Source organism: Myotis brandtii, unplaced genomic scaffold, assembly GCF_000412655.1.
Source record: "Myotis brandtii unplaced genomic scaffold, ASM41265v1 scaffold10, whole genome shotgun sequence".
NCBI lineage: Eukaryota > Metazoa > Chordata > Mammalia > Chiroptera > Vespertilionidae > Myotis > Myotis brandtii.
This window is the reverse complement of record NW_005353325.1, coordinates 3,117,782-3,137,225: the sequence shown is the minus strand read 5'-3', so window position 1 is coordinate 3,137,225 and position 19,444 is coordinate 3,117,782. Positions and strand designations below refer to the sequence as shown.

Here is a 19,444-nt window from a genome sequence, read left to right as displayed (position 1 = left end):
GCTGAGGTCGACCCCTCAGATTGAGGACGTTTTTAGCAAAGGCCAGCTTAGGAGTACCCTAATTAAGTTAATAACAATGTACCTACCTATATAGTTTAAGTTTAAAAAATTTGGCTCTCAAAAGAAATTTCAATCGTTGTACTGTTGATATTTGGCTCTGTTGACTAATGAGTTTGCTGACCACTGACTTCGGCTTTTATATATATAAATTAAAATACTCCATCTTGGCACAAGTGCTAGCAGATATACTATGTCAATAACACTGAATGACAGCAGGGCAGAGGTAATTATCTCTACTTGACAGATGGAAAAACTAAGACTCAGGCATCCAAGTACTTGTCACGGTCTCAGAAGTGCTATGTGTCAATTCTGGACCACAAATCTTACTCATTCCACTGGCCCACTGGTAGAGGCCCTGGGCTCTCAGTGACCCAAGAGGACAAGAGCCAAAAGGTGCTGGTTTGAATGATCCACAGTTAATGAATGAGCTCCCACTCTTCACCTACCTATGTGGCTCGGTCAATCATTGACCTAGTCTGGGTCTCTGGTGTGTCATTTGAAGAATGAGAACTGTGGCCCTAGTTGGTTTGGCCCAGTGGATAGAGCATCAGCCTGTGGACTGAAGGGTTCCGGTTTCGATTCTGGTCAAGGGCACATGCCCGAGTTGCAGGCTCCATCCCCAGTATGGGGCGTGTAGGAGACAGCCGACCCAAGATTCTCTCTCATTGTGGATGTTTCTCTCTCTCTCTCCCTCTCTCTTTCTTTCTGAAATCAACACACACACACACACACACACACACACACACACACACACATACACACACACACACACACATATATATATATAAAGAATGAGAACTGTGGTATACATCCATTCAATAGGTTCCAAACATTGTGTGTAGACAGATGGTAGGGATATAAAGAAACATGTTCCAAGTGACATAATGGAGGTATGCCCGTGGCCTCAGGCTGGACCTCAGTGCTCAGTGGATCCTCATAACCCTACAATGTAGGAATTTGTTAGCATGCCCATTTTTACAATGAAGAACCCGAACCACAGAGATCAGATGACAGATGGAAAGCAGCAGGTGAAGTCAGAGGTCAAACCCCAGCTCTCAGCAGCGAAGCCCAAGGTCTCCGCCACCACTTGCGACCACCTCCACTAACCTGAAGAACAGAGGCTGAGAGGCAGAGAGAACCAAGGACAGAGCCCTGGGGAGTATGGAAAGCCAAGGGGTGGGAAAGAAAGTAAAAACCTGAGCAGAGAAAAACCTAGGAGAGGATAATGTCTAGAAGCCATAGGAAAAGAGAGTGGTGAACTGCACACTGAAGTCAGCTCAGGAAGCAGTGAAGGCACCCACTGCACTCAGCAATGAAGTCCAGTAGTAATGGGTTGGTGATGGTGGAGGCTAAATTGCAGTGGGCTGGGGAAGGATGTGAGGTGAGGGAGTAAACTTACTGAATGTGGACAACTCTTTCTATAAAGCTACTCGAAAGGCAGGGAGAGCATGTCAGTAACTAACAGTCACAACCCTGTGGTCAGGACTAGAACCTAAATCCCAGTTTATACTTGGGCTTCCACAATTGTGCGAAGTTACCCGGATAATATGCTTCAAGAAAATACCAGCCAAAAGCACTACTCCGTTATAAAACAAGACTCCAGCCTGAATGGGGTGCCTGCCCAGTGCCAGGTACTGGGCAACACATATGTGTAAGGATCTTGCTTGCATGTACAAAGGTACACCTTGGTTTGCAGGGTCCCAGTTTGGGTCACCAGTGCACACACAGCAGCTCATAAAGTATCTTACTATAGTAATAATGAGATACATGTACTGAGAGTCCTACAGCAAACTCTCAATGTTTGTTGAATATTCCTAAAACATGTGTAAATCAAATTCTGCTAAAAACAAACAAAAAACACAGTACATTTCCAGAGAAATAAAACACTTATGAATAGATTATACACCATAATTTCAGATTTTTTTCCATTTCTCATTAAAACAAGCACTTTAAGTTTCTTGGCAGGTAGGATGTTTTAAAACATATATTCTAGAATGTTTGCATCTTAAAATAATTCTGTGATGTCTTTTTATAATAAAAATACTTAAATCTAAGTAAATGTTTTACAAATTTGTATTTATTTTTATAGTTAAATTTAGACTTTATTGTATCAGAACTTGCATCACAATCTACTTCAATTAAACTGTCTTTAAACTTTAAAAAGTTTAGTAAACAAATAAAGAATGCTATGGAATGTTTATCTTCTTTACAGAATGAGCTATTTTAACCCTTTAAAGTATCTACTTGAGTACAAACAATCTGACATTACAGGCAGAGGCAAAATATTAAGGCTGACATTTCAAATAAAAGCAATTTACTAACAAACTTTAAGAAACCCAGAAATTCATTTGAAATTATCAGAGCTACAAATTTTCATTCTCTGACAATCACCAAGGAAACGTAGTAATAAAAAGATTTTAGGGAGCTACCTTAAAGCTGGTAAGAAATGTTTGGCAGAAACATATGAAAGAAGAAAGCCTTTTTGTAATAATAAAGAACGAGGAAGATGAGAAGAATAATCCCAACTACTAATCCCAAACTATGATTCAGGCCCCTTAATATTACTATCTTGATTGATATTCTGGTCTAACTATTTCTATATTAGATGAGGAGTGAGTGAAAACCCTCCCAACTCTCCCATCATTAGAAGCTCTTTCTTCATGCTTTCCTATTTATATGATCCTTAGGAAGGCAATATAAATTGTTTATATTTTTCACCCAAAGGTTATAATTTGAGTTCAAGTTTATTTCCTTTTGGTTCAGTGTTCAAAGAGAACAAATAAATTCTTCTATTAACCAACTTTATTTCAAATATATCAGGAACTGAATGAATATAGCCATTCTTTCCACATTAAACAATTAGAAATACTGCCAATTTTTTCCAACAGATCTATCCTAATATTTGGTCCCAGAAAATAATTTTAAAGAGCAACTTGAGTTTACCTGCCTCAAACCTAAGGCCCTTTAGTGTCTACTACCAAGCTTGTTGTTATGATAATGGTTTAACTAAGCATGCTATTCTCAATAAATGCTAAGTAGTTACTCCACTGTCTCTCTTTTTTCAAAAAATCTTTTCACTTGTGGGCCTCAAATAAAAAAAAGTCCTGTTTAGAATTCATTGCCAGTAAAACACATAAATTTATGTGCCCAATTTCTAGTCATCTCCAAATAAAAGGTCTATAAAATTAGACAATTTTTCTGAATTTTCCCAAACAGTATAAATTCATGTTTCAATATAAAAATCTTACTGTTTAATTTTTCATTTTAGTGACTTTGTTGTATCATACAGCCTTTTTCACATAATAACATTTTACATGGCTCATTGTGCCACTTCAATACTTTTTAGATAGCTATTTCAACCTCACTTTTGACTTAACAATGTCACAGATATAGTAATTTGAGTTGATAAACAGATTGCATTTTTAGACACCTTACCAGTACCTAATATTTTATTTCATTTTCTTGAACAGATCATTGAACTACTTGCTTGCTTAAAACTATTAGTGTCTAAATGAGCAATTTTTATCCCACTATTTAAGGCAAAAAAATCCCTTTCTCTCTAAATAATATTGATTCTGACAGGTATCCTCTTCCTTCATCATTTTTTGTCCTCTCTGGTTTTTTTCCTCATTCCCAGTATTTTGGGCTACTTCTCCAACATTAACTCTGTCTGTCTGTCTGTCTGACTTTTATTTCTTTGATGGGAGGAAGATTGAAAGCACCAAGGAAAAGTGATAGAGGAGACAGAGCAGGAAGATGGTAGCCTCTTTTGCACTTAGAGTTTGGCTCTTCCATGTACAGTTGCTATAGCTACTGCTCAGACTATTGCTGGGCCAAGAGATTCAAACAGACATTACAGTAATTAACTTCCTCAGATTTCCAAACAGTATAGATTTTATGTTGTTTCTTTTTTAAAGTACAGTCATTATAGGTATGGTAATCACAAGTGATGCTATAACCAGATGGAGAAATGTTAATGAAATTGGCAACTCTAAGAAATTACTAACACTAACTGACATTGACAGGCACTTACGAGGTACCAGGCACTGCAACAGCATGTCATACATCAAACATCAGACATATCCACTATGCCCACTGGGCGAGAGAGGAGGCATGCGGCTAAATACATTGTCCACTTTCATTTTCCTTAATTTTAACTTACTGTTATTAAATTGTCATATTCAAATTAAATATGTAAATGTGAAATTACTATAGTAACCTCACTCACTTTAATCCAAAGTTCAAAGTTAACTATATAATGTACAAGATTCAGAATTTAGAGGTTTTATTACCTTAGCAAAGGGGGGACAACCTAAAGGCTTTACAAAGACAAAATTCAGTTTTAAAAATCAAAACTACACTAACTCTTAAGTTTAACAATATCCCCAAAGCCTACCAATCTACTGTCCCAAAATAGGAGAGAAGTGTGCTTTTTCTCTTAACTATTAAAACTGGCCCTGAAAATTTTATTTCAGCATTACTGGTCGTAGCTAAAAGTTGAACACACTTAAATGTGTATCAATAGAAACATATCATGATATATCCATGAATTAGAAAACTATGCATTTATTAAAAAATAAAGCAAAAACTTTATAAATGCGCTACAGTATATCTCCAAGATATACTGAGTGACAAAAAACAAGAGGCACATGCAGATATACACTTGTTATTTGGGGTAAAAAATATCAATATCATCATCATCATCATCACCATCTAGGAAACAAATACAAGAATGTAAAAGTTACCTCTAGAGAGTGAAGTGTGTAGTAATAGTGGGGATGGGAAATGGGGTAATGAAATGGGACAGAAACCTTCATTTTTTTGTTTTATATCTTTTCGACATTTTTTTTAAAACCATGTGCATACATTGCTTTTCAATTATTAAGAAAACTGCTTTTGACTGTCTTTGAATTGACTTATATTTATTGAAATAAAGGGACACTCTGGCCTGCCTTCTAGAACACTCCTGGCAGTCTCTGCCCCTTGTCTCACTCCTTCCCGGGAAGGAGGAGTTTGTGATCTCACTGGTGGTCCAGGGATGAGGAACTGACCAGAGGGGCCCAGCCCTTCTGAGCCCCTTTCAGATGGGCTTCCCAACAGAAGTCCAGCCCCTTCCTTCCACTGTCACAGTGGGGTTTAGAGAGGAAACAGAGGGAATGCTGGCCTGTGCTTATCTCGTTGTGGCGGTGATTGATGTAAGACTAGTATAGTAATTCAGGTATATAAATACTGAAAAGCCTCTGCATTTTTGCTGCACAACTAAGCTGTGTTTTCCAACAAACTTGTTACTTCAATCTCCATCTTGCACCTAATTTTCAATTAATTCTGAACCAATTTGGAGGGGAGTATGGGGAGTTCTAAATCCCAACAACATCCAAGATACACTGTTAAATGAAAAAAGAATGATACTGTACTGTATAGTATGTACAGTATGATCTCATTGATGCCAAATAAAAAAAAACACCACTACTATAAAAATATATGCATATATAAAAATGTCTGAAAGAACAAACATTAAACTGGGGGAAGGTTGGATTGGGAGATGTGAGAGGACTGTCACTTTTTACTTCTAAATTTATTTTTAGGCTATTCAAAATTCACCAACAAGCATATAGTCATATATTATTGTGGTAATTCTCAAAAAATTTTAAATATACTTACATTTGTGCTGGAAGTTTTAGAAACTACAGATCAAGTGCAAGTTCTAAACTTTATGATTATCAACAGTTTAGAGAAGTGGTTTTCAAAGTGTGTTCTCCTGCATCAGCATCTCTGGGAGCCTGTCGGATATGCAAACTGAGGCCCCATCCCAATCTACAGGATTAGAAACACTAGGGGTGGAACCCAGCAATCTGTTTTAACAAGCCCACCCCGAGTGATTAGAATGCTAACAGGGCTAGAGAATCATTTATAATAGTCAAGTTTCAATTTTCCCATTCATAAATCCTCAGGACCTATACAACACACACATACTCCCTACCTAGCTATCAAATCATTTTATCTCAATTCAACAAACATTTATGGAATACCTTTCAAACTGTATTACTGTAGTGACTTTTTAGTATGAACTAAAATACTTCAGTAGAGAAATGACAACTTGAAACCACTAGGGAGAATCCTCGTCCCCTTTAAAGGGCCGGAAGTAGTCTGTCATAACCAAGCCCCAGAACAGATTTCCCACTGAGAAGGAACCATAAATGGCTGCCTCACACAACTGGAAAAATCCTCAACCAAGTAGCAACTTGTTAATGGAATGTATTACCATGTTGAGCATTCCCAGCTAGTATTTCTCCTTTGTAACTTTAAATTAGGAAGGTTATTTAAAATTAAGTAGTATTAGCATTTACAGATACCTGTTTGGTGATCGTCTTGACCAACGTCTTCGGTTAGATTCTGCAAGAAATATGTTCACTATTATCAAGAAATCACACCATCACAACAAGTTTTAAAATTCAATATTTTCATAAATAGCTGATATCTTAATATCCGTAACCTAATTTTTTTTTATCCACTACATTTAAAACAACTATTTAAACAGCTGGTAGTTTTGTCATTGAAAGATTGACTTACTAGCTTATTAAGGGTGTGGTAGATCTTATGAATATTTGCCAGTGTTGAGAGATGAGAATTCAGCTGAAAGTCTTTAAAAAAGAAAAAGAGGAAAATTCAGTGTCATTTATTTCCCAAACTGCAAAGACTATAAAAAGAAGAAAGCTCAGATGTAATGATAAACAAATGTTTTGATACAACTGAATCTCCATTAACTTGATACTTATTAAGTAAAATACAACATGCAACTACTGACCTATCTCCTAGAAATAGTCTGACAATAAAGTTAAGTTCCCAACCAAATGTTCATGAAATTTTCATGTGAATTGTAAGGTAAAACAAAATACGTCAATAGTGATAAAATCCTACCAGCAATGAACCTAAACTTAATAGAAAAATATCAACAATGTTAGCAAATTAAACAAGTTATAGAAATAGAAGATAGATCTCAAATGAAACGTGTCGGCTTTCTCTTTCCTTTTCTCTTCCCAGAGCTACTAGCAAAACATCAAGCTCCCAACAAGAAAATAATAGAAAAGCATCTCAACTATTCAAGAGTTCTTACAGTATATTTATTTTTTTGGCTCTAATACAACAGAGAAAGCAAAAAAAAAAAAAAAAAGGAATCTAAGCCCCTCCCCCTCTTAGTGAAACACAGACAAACCAAAGAATTATCCTGCAAACTCAGTGTGGTAGGCTGAGCCCTGTGATGGAATCTATGCTTACTTGTACCACAATATTCAATGTGCCACAGAGACAGAAACACAGAAGCAGAAATCACACTCAGAGAAACATAGCCAAAGCAAAGAATGCATCAGCTATTGAATCATCTCCTACAGTTGCAAAATTACACTCTAAGTCAGACATACAAGAAGAATTAAGTTGCTCCATCTTAGAATCCTGCACAATATAAAACTTTCAGTTAAAACGTTAGGCTTTTGAATTTCTAATGTCAAATGACTTTTATAAATTATGCTTGCATACATATTAAGCTATGTAAAAGTGAGTTAGAAGTCTATAAATAATTTCATAAGCATCAACAGATGTATTTTCACAAAATATCAAGATTTACATTAGTTGCTTGTCTTTACTATCATAAAGGTTAGTCTTGAAAGTAACCTTGAAAAAATACTGCAACTCTCCAAATTATGCCATTCTGATAAAAAAGAAAAAAATATCACCCTTAATATTTGTAACCTACATTTTTTATCAACCACATTTTACTTGGGACATGTATCGGATGCCAAGAACAAACCCAAGAGAAGACTACAATACAAGTTGTCTGTGCAGGGGGACTGGACTCTGGGCAGCTGCTTTGAATCTGGAAAGCAAGCTGATTTTCCTGCCAGTATTTAGAAAGCTTTACTTTCTTTTCTAAATCATGGCAGGAATCCAGGTCTTGGCTGGCCTAACAGGGCAGAGGGGCCAGCAGGCACCAGAGCCCTGACATTCACACTCCATTGTCAGGAGCAGCCGGCCATACATGGATGCTACACATGTACTGCTCCGGCCCACCTGGCCACAGTCAAACACCTAACAGCACAGTCACAGCCAATGAGAATGCTCCATGAGTGTTTTTGGCTGAGAGACAAGCAGAGTAGGGCCCCAGGCTCTAAATGGGTCTCAATATAGACAAGTGTTAATTGTTTGGCATCTAAATAGCTTCGCCATATTTAAAGTAAATGGTGACATAATGTGGCACAGAACCTTCTCCATCTTAATTAGTGCATTGCACAGAGAAGTTTTAAAGTATTAGGGGTGTGTGGGGGTATGTATATATGTACATGTGGGTATTCACTTACTTATGTTTATATTTAATAAGCATGGATAGAGATCTCTAAAGCTAGAAGCAACATCTCTCTCCTGGCCTGCAAGAGGCAATGGGGAGCTTAACCATACACCAACCCCTCCCCCTGCATCTACTACTGAGCCAAACTCCCCTTTTTATACTCCCAATTTAAAAACAGGAAGACAAATGATACATTCTATTATCATCTTGAACTTAAATCCTGAGTTAAATTCTTGCCCCCCGCCCCCCCAAAAAAAAACAAAGACAGAAAACTCAAGGATCTGAATTCTTTTTTTTAACTGAGGCCTCACAGGAGGGAAGAGAAAGGGGCTTGCCAAAGATCATAGAGCAATGTGGCTTCCAGGCCCTGCCCCGCTCCATGCTATAATTTTTTCACCACTGATGTTAACTCAACTGTCAAAATTCACATAAGATAATCTAAACAAAATTGCTAAATCCTTCTACACATACACACACATACATGTAAACACACACACACACACACACAGTTCCTACCCAAATACTACTGTGCTTTAGTACCTCTCTCTGGACTCTGACAACTCATTTGAATCTTAGGTCTACCAGTTATTTAACCTAAATTTTGATGTCCTCGTCTGTAAAATGAGGTTACAAAGCTTAGGTGTGACAGACATTCATTACAATGCCTGGACCATACTAAGTGCTCAACAAAAGATATCAATTACCACTATATTTGTTTATACCATTTTCCACACCACACAGCTATCTATCTAAAATGGTCTAATTTCCATAGGTCCAATAAAGCCCCATCTCAGAAACTCCAAAGTTGGTGCTCTCTCCTCTGTGAATGAGGCACATGGCCTCGTACGTCTCCAGGGCCTCTGGTGGCATTGCCATATTCATATACCATGATGTTAATAATGATAATCTCCACAACAAAATATACAGGAGCGTTTAAGACCAGGTTCTGTACATGAAGTTTCACTTTACAGGCAAGGAGAGTAACAAGGTTCATTTCACAAATCACAAAATATATTTCAGCAATTCTCCACTTCCCTATCAGATGTCAACTACCATCAACATCTCGTCATCACTTCACACACACACACACACACACACACAAAACAAAAGGAACTAGCAACATAAAAAACTTTTCTTTAGTTTCATGAAGTAGGAAGAGACACAAATTCAAGGAAAAAAGACAAAAATGGTCTTAAAAAATAAATCCACAAAAGTTAACACATATCAAATTTATGGTTCATCTGTTCAGTGCTCAGGGCAAGTAAATAGACCTTAAAATCTAAAACAGATTTCACATCCTCAAGGAATAGATGTTAAGGGTAAAGAGCAAATGCTTTACAGAGAACATACTTAGGAAAGCACTAACTGATTCATAAAAATCTCTGGCTCATATTTCTATTCCGAAAGATAATGCTAGGCTAAGCCAACTTTATTCCATGATCAAATGGCTCTCCACAGGAAAGCAGCGACTGGGCTTGACTCTCCTGTGTGATAAGCAAACTCTATATTCTGTATTAAAAGCAACAAATGACTCTGTAAAAAGGCACAGTCTGCTTGATAAATAGCTTGCCTAAATTATTTTCTGGGTATTTTTTAAATATCCAACAAAGGCTGACTGGGCATAAAGTTTCTGGTGCTTGTTTATTTGCTTATTTTTATTACCGTTTGCTGTGATCTATCCTATATAATAAAAAGTCTAATATGCTAAGTGTCTAGTCAGCCATTCAACCAATCAAATCATAATATGCTAATGATATGCTAAGGCCGCTCAACTGCTCGCTATGATGTGCACTGACCACCAGGGGCAGACACTCCAACTGGTAGGTTAGCTTGCTGCTGGGGTCCGGCCAATCAGGACTGAGAGAGACCAGCCGGACACACCCTGGAGCCCTCCCACGGTCTCTCCCCGGCTGGCCAACCTCCTGTGTCCCTCCCAGGCCCTGATCATGCACCAGTGGGGTCCCTCAGCCTAGCCTGCACCCTCTTGCAATCTGGGACCCCTCAGGGGATGTCGGAGAGCCGGTTTTGGCCCGATCCCGCAGGCAAGGCCAAGGGACCCCACTGTTGCACAAATTCATGCACCGAGCCTCTAGTCTAGCTATATAAAAGGCTAATATGCTAAGTGTCCTTCCCACCTTACGACCAGTTGCTATGACACACAATGACCACCAGGGGCAGACACTCAATGCAGGAGCTGCCAAGATGCGCACAGAGAAACGGCACCACGGAGCTGGCACCCACAAAACAACACTTGGCTTGCCCCAAGTGGGACACAGGCCCTGCCACCACCCTGGAGCGACAGCCCACCAAATCGCAGCCGACACTGCCAAGACCCCATGGTGCAAAATGCAGCCCACAGCCCAGCCCAGAAACGGTCACTGTGGGTGCTGGATAATGACATCACATAGTAACGCCCGGCTTCCTCTCCCTAGCAACTAGCCTCCTTGCAGTTTCTTCAGCCCAGGAACCCGACTTGCTTTATAGCCAGGTGGAAACAATTACACTTTAACCAAATGTCTGTGAAGCATTTTCCCGTGCCTCATCTCATTTGATCCTCACAGAACTCCTGGAGTAGGTAGATAGGAGACTCAGTGGAATCCTTTTTTTATTATTATTATTAGCTGGAAAATGGAGACTTAGAAAGCTTAGAAACTTGACCCAAATGAAAAGAAGAAATGGTGGACCTTGAAAATGACTTCAGGTTTTTCTCACTGCACAGAATATAGTCAAACACTGCTGCAGTTAAATATTTTATCCTTTATTCTCCCTGCATGATCTGTAATAGTAAACTGCTTCATATTGATATTTACTGCTGTGTTGCTGACAATTACCTGTAAGAGAAGTTGGGGTGCTTCACTGGGCTGGAAAAAATTTAGCTAAATCAGAAAGCAGGTCTAATTAAGCAAGTTTATTCTATATCTATAAAAGGCTAAGTTGACTCGCGCATGTGCGATACATATAAACCTCTTGCTGGCACCAATCGCACACATGTGTTTCCATCTGTCATTGTCAATCGTGAATTTTGTTGATACTTCTATTATAGAGAAAGGGTGAACAGCAATATTAAAATATTTCTTCTAATTATTTTCCTTTCAATGTGCACGAATTTGTGCACCGGGCCACTAGTATAATATAAAAGAAAAAAAAAGAATGCCACTGAGAGGTCAAAGTCCATTCCCCAACACTACCCACAATATAGACAGAGATATATTCAAAACGAAACAATTATGGGTAAGTTCAGACAATGACTGTCAACCAAAAAAACATCAAATTTAAAAATTAACACTCCTAATAGAAGTTTACTTCCATAAGAGGGTCAGAAACAATTTGAATGCATATAAAATCAAAACCTTTCCTTTAGCCCTGGCCGGTTTGGCTCAGTGGATAGAGCGTCGGCCTTCGGACTTAAGGGTCCCAGGTTCGATTCCAGTCGAGGGCATGTGCCTTGGTTGCGGGCACATCCCCAGTGGGGAGTGTGCAGGAGGCAGCTGATCAGTGTTCCTCTCTCATCGATGTTTCTAGCTCTCTATCCCTCTCCCTTCCTCTCTGTAGAAAATCAATAAAATATATTTAAAAAAAACAAAAAACCCTTCCTTTATACCATAGTCACTTGTAAGATACAGCTGGGAGGTGATCTCAATTATAACAGCAACAAAAAGCAATAATAAACATAGGAATAAACTTAAATATATAAAGTCAAATGAAGAAACAATGGAAGTTTACTAAAATACATAAATGTAGCGATATTACATTCTTGAAATGGAATGACTCAGTATTGTAAATCAAACATATCTCCCTTTACTAAACTACACATTAAATGCAATCAAATTCCTATGCTTTGTGCCTCCCAGTTCCCCACCCCAAGAAAGAGGTGGGAAAAGGGAGGGAGTCAGACAAGCTTGGCAGATTGGTTCTAAAGTTCATCTGAAAGAACAATCATGCTAGACTTGCCAAGAAATTGTTGAAAAAGAATGAGGAAGAACTTGCCCTATCAGATATCAATATATAGGGTAAAGCAGAGGTTGGTAAACCCTCTATAGAGGGTCAGATCATTAATATTTTGGACTTTCTGGGCTATATGCTCTCGGTTGCAACTACTTTGCCATTGTAGATCAAAAGCAACCATAAACAATACACAAACAAATGAGTATGGCTGTTTTCCAATAAAACTTTATAAAAAACTAGATGGATGCCCTAACCAGTTTGGCTCAGTGGATAGAGCGTCGGCCTGCGGACTTAAGGGTCCCAGGTTCGATTCCAGTCGAGGGCATGTACCTTGGTTGCGGGCACATCCCCAGTAGGGGGTGTGCAGGAGGCAGCTCATCGATGTTTCCAACTCTCTATGCCTCTCCCTTCCTCTCTGTAAAAAATCAATAAAATATATTTTAAAAAAAACAAAAAACTAGGTGGTGAGCCAGATTTGGCCCAAGGGCTGTAGTTTGCCACTGCCTGATATAAAGGCACAGTAGTCCCCCCTTAACCATGGTTTTGCTTTCTGTGGTTTCAGTTGACCAGTCAACCACAGTCCAAAAATATTAAATGGAAAACTCCAAAAATAAAACAACTTATAAGTTTTAAGTTGTGTGCCATTCCGAGTAGTAGTGTGATGAAATCTCATGGCTGCCTAGTATGTGAACCATTCCTTTGTCTAGTGTGTATTCACACTGTATAAGCTCATGACCCGTTAGTCACGTAATAGCCACCATCTTGGTTATCAGATCAACTGTCCTGTATCACAGTACTAGTGTTTAAGTAATACTTATTTTACTTAATAATGGCCCCAAAGCTCAAGATCAGTGATGCTAGAAATTCAGATATGCCAAAGAGGAGCTGTAAAGTGCTTCCTTTAAGTGAAAGGGCATGTATGCCTAAGATAAAACATAGCCTTTATAGGGTTCAGTATTATCTGCAGTTTCAGGCATCCACCGAGGGTCTTGGAAATTATCCCCCATGGATAACAGGGGAATACTGTAGCAGTGATGGCGAACCTACGACACGTGTGTCAGAGGTGACACACGAACTCATTTCTTTGGTTGATTTTTCTTTGTTAAATGGCATTTAAATATATAAAATAAATATCAAAAATATAAATCTTTGTTTTACTATGGTTGCAAATGTCAAAAATTTTCTATGTGTGACACGGCACCAGAGTTAAGTTAACGTTTTTCAAAATGCTGACACGCCGAGCTCAAAAGGTTCGCCATCACTGCTGTATAGTAACTAAAATGTATGGTATGTGTGCAAGAAGATAAACCAATGGAAGAGTGTTGGTAAACATGTATGTATGTATGTATGTATGTATGTAGAAGCACACAATCAATATATGATAAAATTGCATTTGAAATCAATGGGGAAGAGATAATTAGTCAGTAAATACAGGGGCAACTAGCTAGCATGTTAACAAATTAAAGTTAATTCCAATTTCACCCAAAAGTTACTGATGGAAGGGGAAGGCATTCAAGGCAAAAGAAAAGTCCTTGTCATGGACTCAGGGCTCTACACACTCTGCCTCTACCCCATCTACCCAATCTCAACTCCTATTCTTTTTCCCCTGGCTCTCTCCTCTCAGTCACAGTGAGCTTCCTGCTGCTGTGAACACTCCAAGCATACTCCTCCCTCAGGAGCTTGAACATGCTGTTCTCTTTGCCTTGAGCCCTGTTCCCTCTAATAATAATAGGGCTTGTTCTCCTACTTCATCAGACTGCCATTTAAATAGCACCTTCTTACAAATTATTGCCACACCCAACAAACAGGAATCCTTCTTCACTCTTTATCACTTTACCATGATTTACTTCTCTTTATGGCATTAGTACCAACTCATATGATATTATCTGTCATAGATCTGTCATCTTCCTCTACCAATAGAATGCAAGCTTCATGAAGGACTACTGTATCCCTAGTACCTAGAACAATACTTGGTACATATTAGGTGCTCAAGGAATACTCAATGAATAACTGAATGCAGACACAAAGACACCAAGACCTAAATTCAGTATGTTTATAACATTTCAGTGTATCCACACCATTAGAACTTCAAATGTGAGAAGCAGCATGGTGATAGAGATTCAAAAGGAAGGCGAAGGTAAGGGGAAAAAAAGACACTGAATCCTGCTTCAGAGTTTAGATTTAATCTCCTACAGACCACCACAGGATATGCAAATGTAACAGATAAACATGTCACATTCAAAAAGCAGCAATTCTACTCAATGGCAATTCATCTACAAGAGTTTTCCGTGAATACGAAAACAGAATTATGGCACAAGACTTTGAAGAAATTTCACCACACTGAGCTAGCCTCCCAGGACCCTGAGGGTACTTAATCCACAGAACCTCTGCCATAGCAGAAGGCTGGTGAAGAAGTTTGAGAAGCACTGCTCTAGGTCTGAGTGCCATGCATATTGTTTAAATCAGGAGCATTTTAGGAAGATCTTTCTATGACAAATGTGTGGCATAAATGATAGTTGGCCTGGATTTAGAATGACCTTTCATGAATACTACTGGAAGTGATTGAGGTGGGAAATAATTAGGGCCTTAAGTTAGACAGTGGCAGTAAAAGTGGAGAGGAGAAATCCTAAGTACAGTGAAACTACAGAATATCTACATTTTAACTCATACAAATTCAACTTTGTTCACTTGGCAACAAAAAGAAGGGAGAGAGACAGACAACATGAATCCCATAGCCGCTGGGTTTCCATGTGCCAATCACATTTTGTGCATCTCACATTATATGAGTCTAGTACTTAAAGATGTATTTTTCATAAAATGTGGTCCCTAAACACAAACCAGCTGCTTCAACTGGTGCTCCACTGAAGAGCCAGCAATCTATTCCAATGCTGGAGGAAAGAACTGACTGTGCTGGGTTTATCCGAGACAACCTCCAACGGGGCTCCTTCTGAAAGTATTTCCAGGGATATTTCTAATACGAGTGATTTTCACCTGACATACAGACTTTACAACTAACTTGAATGCAAAATGTGATTGCACTGTAAGGGAACCACTAAGACTGCATTCAGGAGATGAGAGAGAGGAGCTGTGTTGCATATCCTTTTGTCCACTTCTCATTTTATTAGCTCAAGTAGGTCAAACAGCTAGCTATGGCCAAGCTGGGAGTAAGTCACATCTTCTAATTGCCAATCCAAAGTCCACTCCTCCACGCTAGCTTATTTCTAATCAGAGCAAACATTGATCTATTTTCATGCTCCATAAAGGAAAAAAAGCAACAGCATTTCCCACCCAAAGATGTTAATAAACAAGCACACAAACTTAGGGTAATATATTTTTTTAAGTTACAACAGGCAAAATCTAAAAACAACCTACCATCTTTTTTTTAAAAAAAAGAGAGATATCATCAGTAACACCAATGTTATTTCTATTCAAAGTGCACTTCTTTCTTCTGGTCTCTAAAGATTGATGAAAGTATTTTATTACTAGCTAAACTCCAGTTGACCAATCAGTAAGCAATGCTCTCAGGTATAAAAGTTTTTAATGAAGCAATATGCACAGATATGTACTTAATAACTGCTTTTTGATGACAATAAAAATGATCAAATCAGTAAAGGCTTGGGGTGAGGAAGCCCCTGGACACTGAGATAATGACAGAATAATGACCACATTATTGCCAAAAAAGTGAAATAGAACTGGACAAAATTAAAGATGATCAAAATCAGTACCCAATTCTAAATGTTTTTGAAACAGAACAAGACATGATCTAGTGTAGTAGGGCTCTCTTATTGGATGGGATATAATATGGAATGTTTAGGGATTCTCTAAGCCCTGGGTGACATGGCCCATCCTCCTGAAATGCAATTTTACTCAGCGATACAAAAAAGGAAAATAATTTTGTTGTTAAAGCCAAGGGTGTAGTGCAGTTGAGAGCCACTGTTTAGGTTTGCTCTATCTCCTTCCTTCCAGAGAACAGTAGCCTTCTTTCCTATGGGCTTCAGATAAACAGAGGATGAGAATGTCAGTGATGTCAAGTGGAGAACCCCGCCCACATGCAAAGGACCTTTGATTTCAATCAGAGATTTTGGATTTGTTACTGCAAAATAAAAGAAAAAGAATCCAAGTCTTCAGCAAGCCCTTACAAAGCCCCACATAACCTACATTATCTGACCTAAGTCATCTCACTCCACTCTCACTCACTCCATTCCAGCCACACTCCTCCTTGAATACTCAAGTGAATTCCTACCTCAGGGCCTTTGCATTTAAAGCACCTTCTCTCTCCAAAACCTCTGATGCTCACCAGACCTGACAGGTTACTTGGTTGAAATATCTACTCAATTATCACCTGGTCAGAGAGGTCTCCTCTGACCTCCCTATCCAAACCAGCACCTCCACCCTCCACCAGATTTAGATTATTACATAGCACTCACCACTTTCTGATGCTTTTTAACAGTTTTATTGAGATACTAGAGGCCTGATGTACAAACTTTGTGCAAGAGTAGGCCTTCCTTCCCCCGGCTGCCGACACCAGCTTCCCTATGGCACCTGGGACCCAGGCTTCCCTCGCAGCCCAGGCTTCATCTGGAAGGACATCCGGAAGGACCTAAAGTCTAATTAGCATATTATGCTTTTATTATTATAGATAGTTCACAAACCATACAACTCACCCTTTTTTAAAGTACGTAAGTCAAGTTTTCAGTGTATTCACAGAGTTGTGCAACTGTCACCACAATCTAATTTTAAAACATTTTTATCACCCCATTAGTAGCCACTCCCTATTTCTCCCCTCCACTCCTTGAGCCCTAGGCCACCATGAATCCACTTTCTGTCTCTATAGATCTGCCTATTCTGGACATTCTATATCAATGGAATCATACAGTTTGAGGTCTTCTGTGACCTTGACATTATTGTTTTATGTATCTATACTAATAAAAAGGTAATATGCTAATTAGACCAGCCATCTTCCAGATGTCTGACTTCCTTCCAAAGCCATGGAGGTGGGGGCTGAGGCAGAGGCAGTTAGGGGCGATCAGGCTGGCAGGGGAGAGCAGTTAGGGGCAAGATCAGGCTGGCAGGGGGTTGGGGGTGATGAGGCCAGCAGGGGAGGGAAGTTGGGGGTGACCAGGCCAGCAGGGGAGGGCAGTTGGGGGGAGAACAGGCCAGCAGGGGAGGACAGTTGGGGGTGACCAGGCCTGCAGGGGAGGGCAGTTGGGGGCATTAGGTAGGCAGACAGGTGAGTGATTAGGAGCCAGTGGTCCTGAATTGCGAGAGGGATGTCCGAGGGTTCCTGGATTGGAGAGGGTGCAGGCCGGGCTGAAGGACAACCCCCACCCCGTGCACAAATTTCGTGCACCAGGCCTCTAGTATTTATATATTTAAGCTTTGTCATTCTCCCTAGAGCTCAAGCTCCATGAGGACAGGGGCTTTCTTTTGCTTTGTTCTCTACTGTATCCCAATACATAGAACAGCAAAAGCCTAGCACACGACAGGTACCAATAAGCAGGGGGATGAATGCTTTAAAAGTATTCAGTCACTGGACTTAGCAAGTGGAAGTTACTCTGTAATCTTGGTGAAGATTTTGAAACCAGAACTGAGGCCAGAATGAAGTGGGCTGAGGATTCAGCAGGGGGGAGGGGGGGAGGGACAGACAAAATACGTGAAACATAAAAATCTTATTCCAGAAGTGTTACTGTGAAAGGAAAACTAGAAATGCACATGGGAGAGAGTGCAGATTTGGGTTTTATGACATAGAGACTAGAACATGTTTAAAATGCTGGTATTAGATTTGCAACCTTCTGGAAGTTGCTCAGTATCCTGGAAGCCAGAGTGTAAAAAGCAGATCAGATCACAAGTCAGTCCAGATCTGCATATGAGCTCAAACGTGTGATTTTAAAAGAAAAGCACAAAATACAATTTTAAGTAATAAAGATCATTAAAATTGAGTTCTACCTCAAAATGACTTGGAATATAAAATCTACCATAAAGTGAAGCCTAGTGTTTTATTTTTTGACACTATAAAAAGTAGTGTTTTAAATGATCCACAATACCAATTTACATCTTTGCATACTGATTGATAGTCATTTAGCTATATGAGATGGAACAGGTATACATCTCATTTGTAGAAACAAATGTATTCCTATTTGAGAACAAATTATTAAATTACAAAGCTGTGAAATGTTTTCCATATTGCAAAAATAGGAAAACCCAAAAGCTAAGTTTGTGGGTCAGCTTCACTCAACCCTTGAATGTGGGAATCCTAAATAAAGTGGCAATATGCAAATTGACCGTCACACCCTCACACAAGATGGCTGCCCCCATGTGGTCACAAGATGGCCGGCAGGGGAGGGCAGTTGTGGGTGATCAGGCCAGCAGGGCAGGGCAGTTGGGGGCGACCAGGCCTGCAGGGGAGGGCAGTTGGGGGCGACCAGGCCTGCAGGGGAGGGCAGTTGGGGGCGACCAGGCCTGCAGCAGAGGGCAGTTGGGGGCAGTCGGGCCAGCAGGGGAGGGCAGTTGGGGGCAATCGGACTGGCAGGGGAGCAGTTAGGCGTTGATCAGGCTGGCAGGGGAGTGGTTAGGGGGTGATCAAGCTGGCAATTAGTGATCAAACTGCAGAAGCAGTTCGGGGCAATCAGGCAGGAAGGCAGGCGAGTGGTTGGGAGCCAGCAGTCCTGGATTGTTGGGCCTAAATGGGCAGTCAGACATCCCCCAAAGGGTCCCAGATTGGAGAGGTTGCAGGCTGGGCTGAGAAACAGCCGCCCCCCAGTGCACAAATTTCGTGCACCAGGCCTCTAGTCTCTTTATAAAATGGATGATAATACTGCCATCCTCATAAGGGTTAAATGTGCTGCAATGTGCTTAGAACAGTGCCTGGCACCGGGTGAGAGCTACCTGTGTGCTGGCTATGATGTCACATGGTGAACAGGAATGGTCTGCGCTCCCCGCCCAGTGCAGGGCCCAGGAAGAGCTGCTGAAGCTTTGAGCCCTCTCCCCCAGTTTAAACCAAACCCAACTTACTAATTAAGCTACTTAAGACCAATCCAGTGACTGCACATCAGAATCACCCTGGGAGCTAGAAAAAAATGCCAGTGCCAGGGCCCTAATCCA

At 39.9% G+C, this 19,444-nt stretch overlaps 1 protein-coding gene across 8 annotated transcripts in view; it reads right to left on the bottom strand.

Annotated features, from left to right (window-relative positions):
• The window catches only part of DCUN1D4 (DCN1, defective in cullin neddylation 1, domain containing 4), a 66,781-nt gene that overhangs the window by 35,589 nt on the left and 11,748 nt on the right, over positions 1-19,444 (bottom strand). For 6 of the 8 annotated variants that reach the window (XM_005853157.2, XM_005853156.2, XM_014534520.1 and 3 more), the window contains exons 2-3: positions 6,631-6,701; positions 6,414-6,453 (exon numbers count right to left, since the gene is read on the bottom strand). In XM_005853157.2, the coding sequence (XP_005853219.1) occupies positions 6,414-6,453; positions 6,631-6,701 (111 nt within the window). Of the gene's footprint in view, positions 1-6,413; positions 6,454-6,630; positions 6,702-12,673; positions 12,694-16,770; positions 16,790-19,444 lie in introns of those variants that run through there. The other 2 variants (XM_014534516.1, XM_014534523.1) reach the window with 2 other exon arrangements.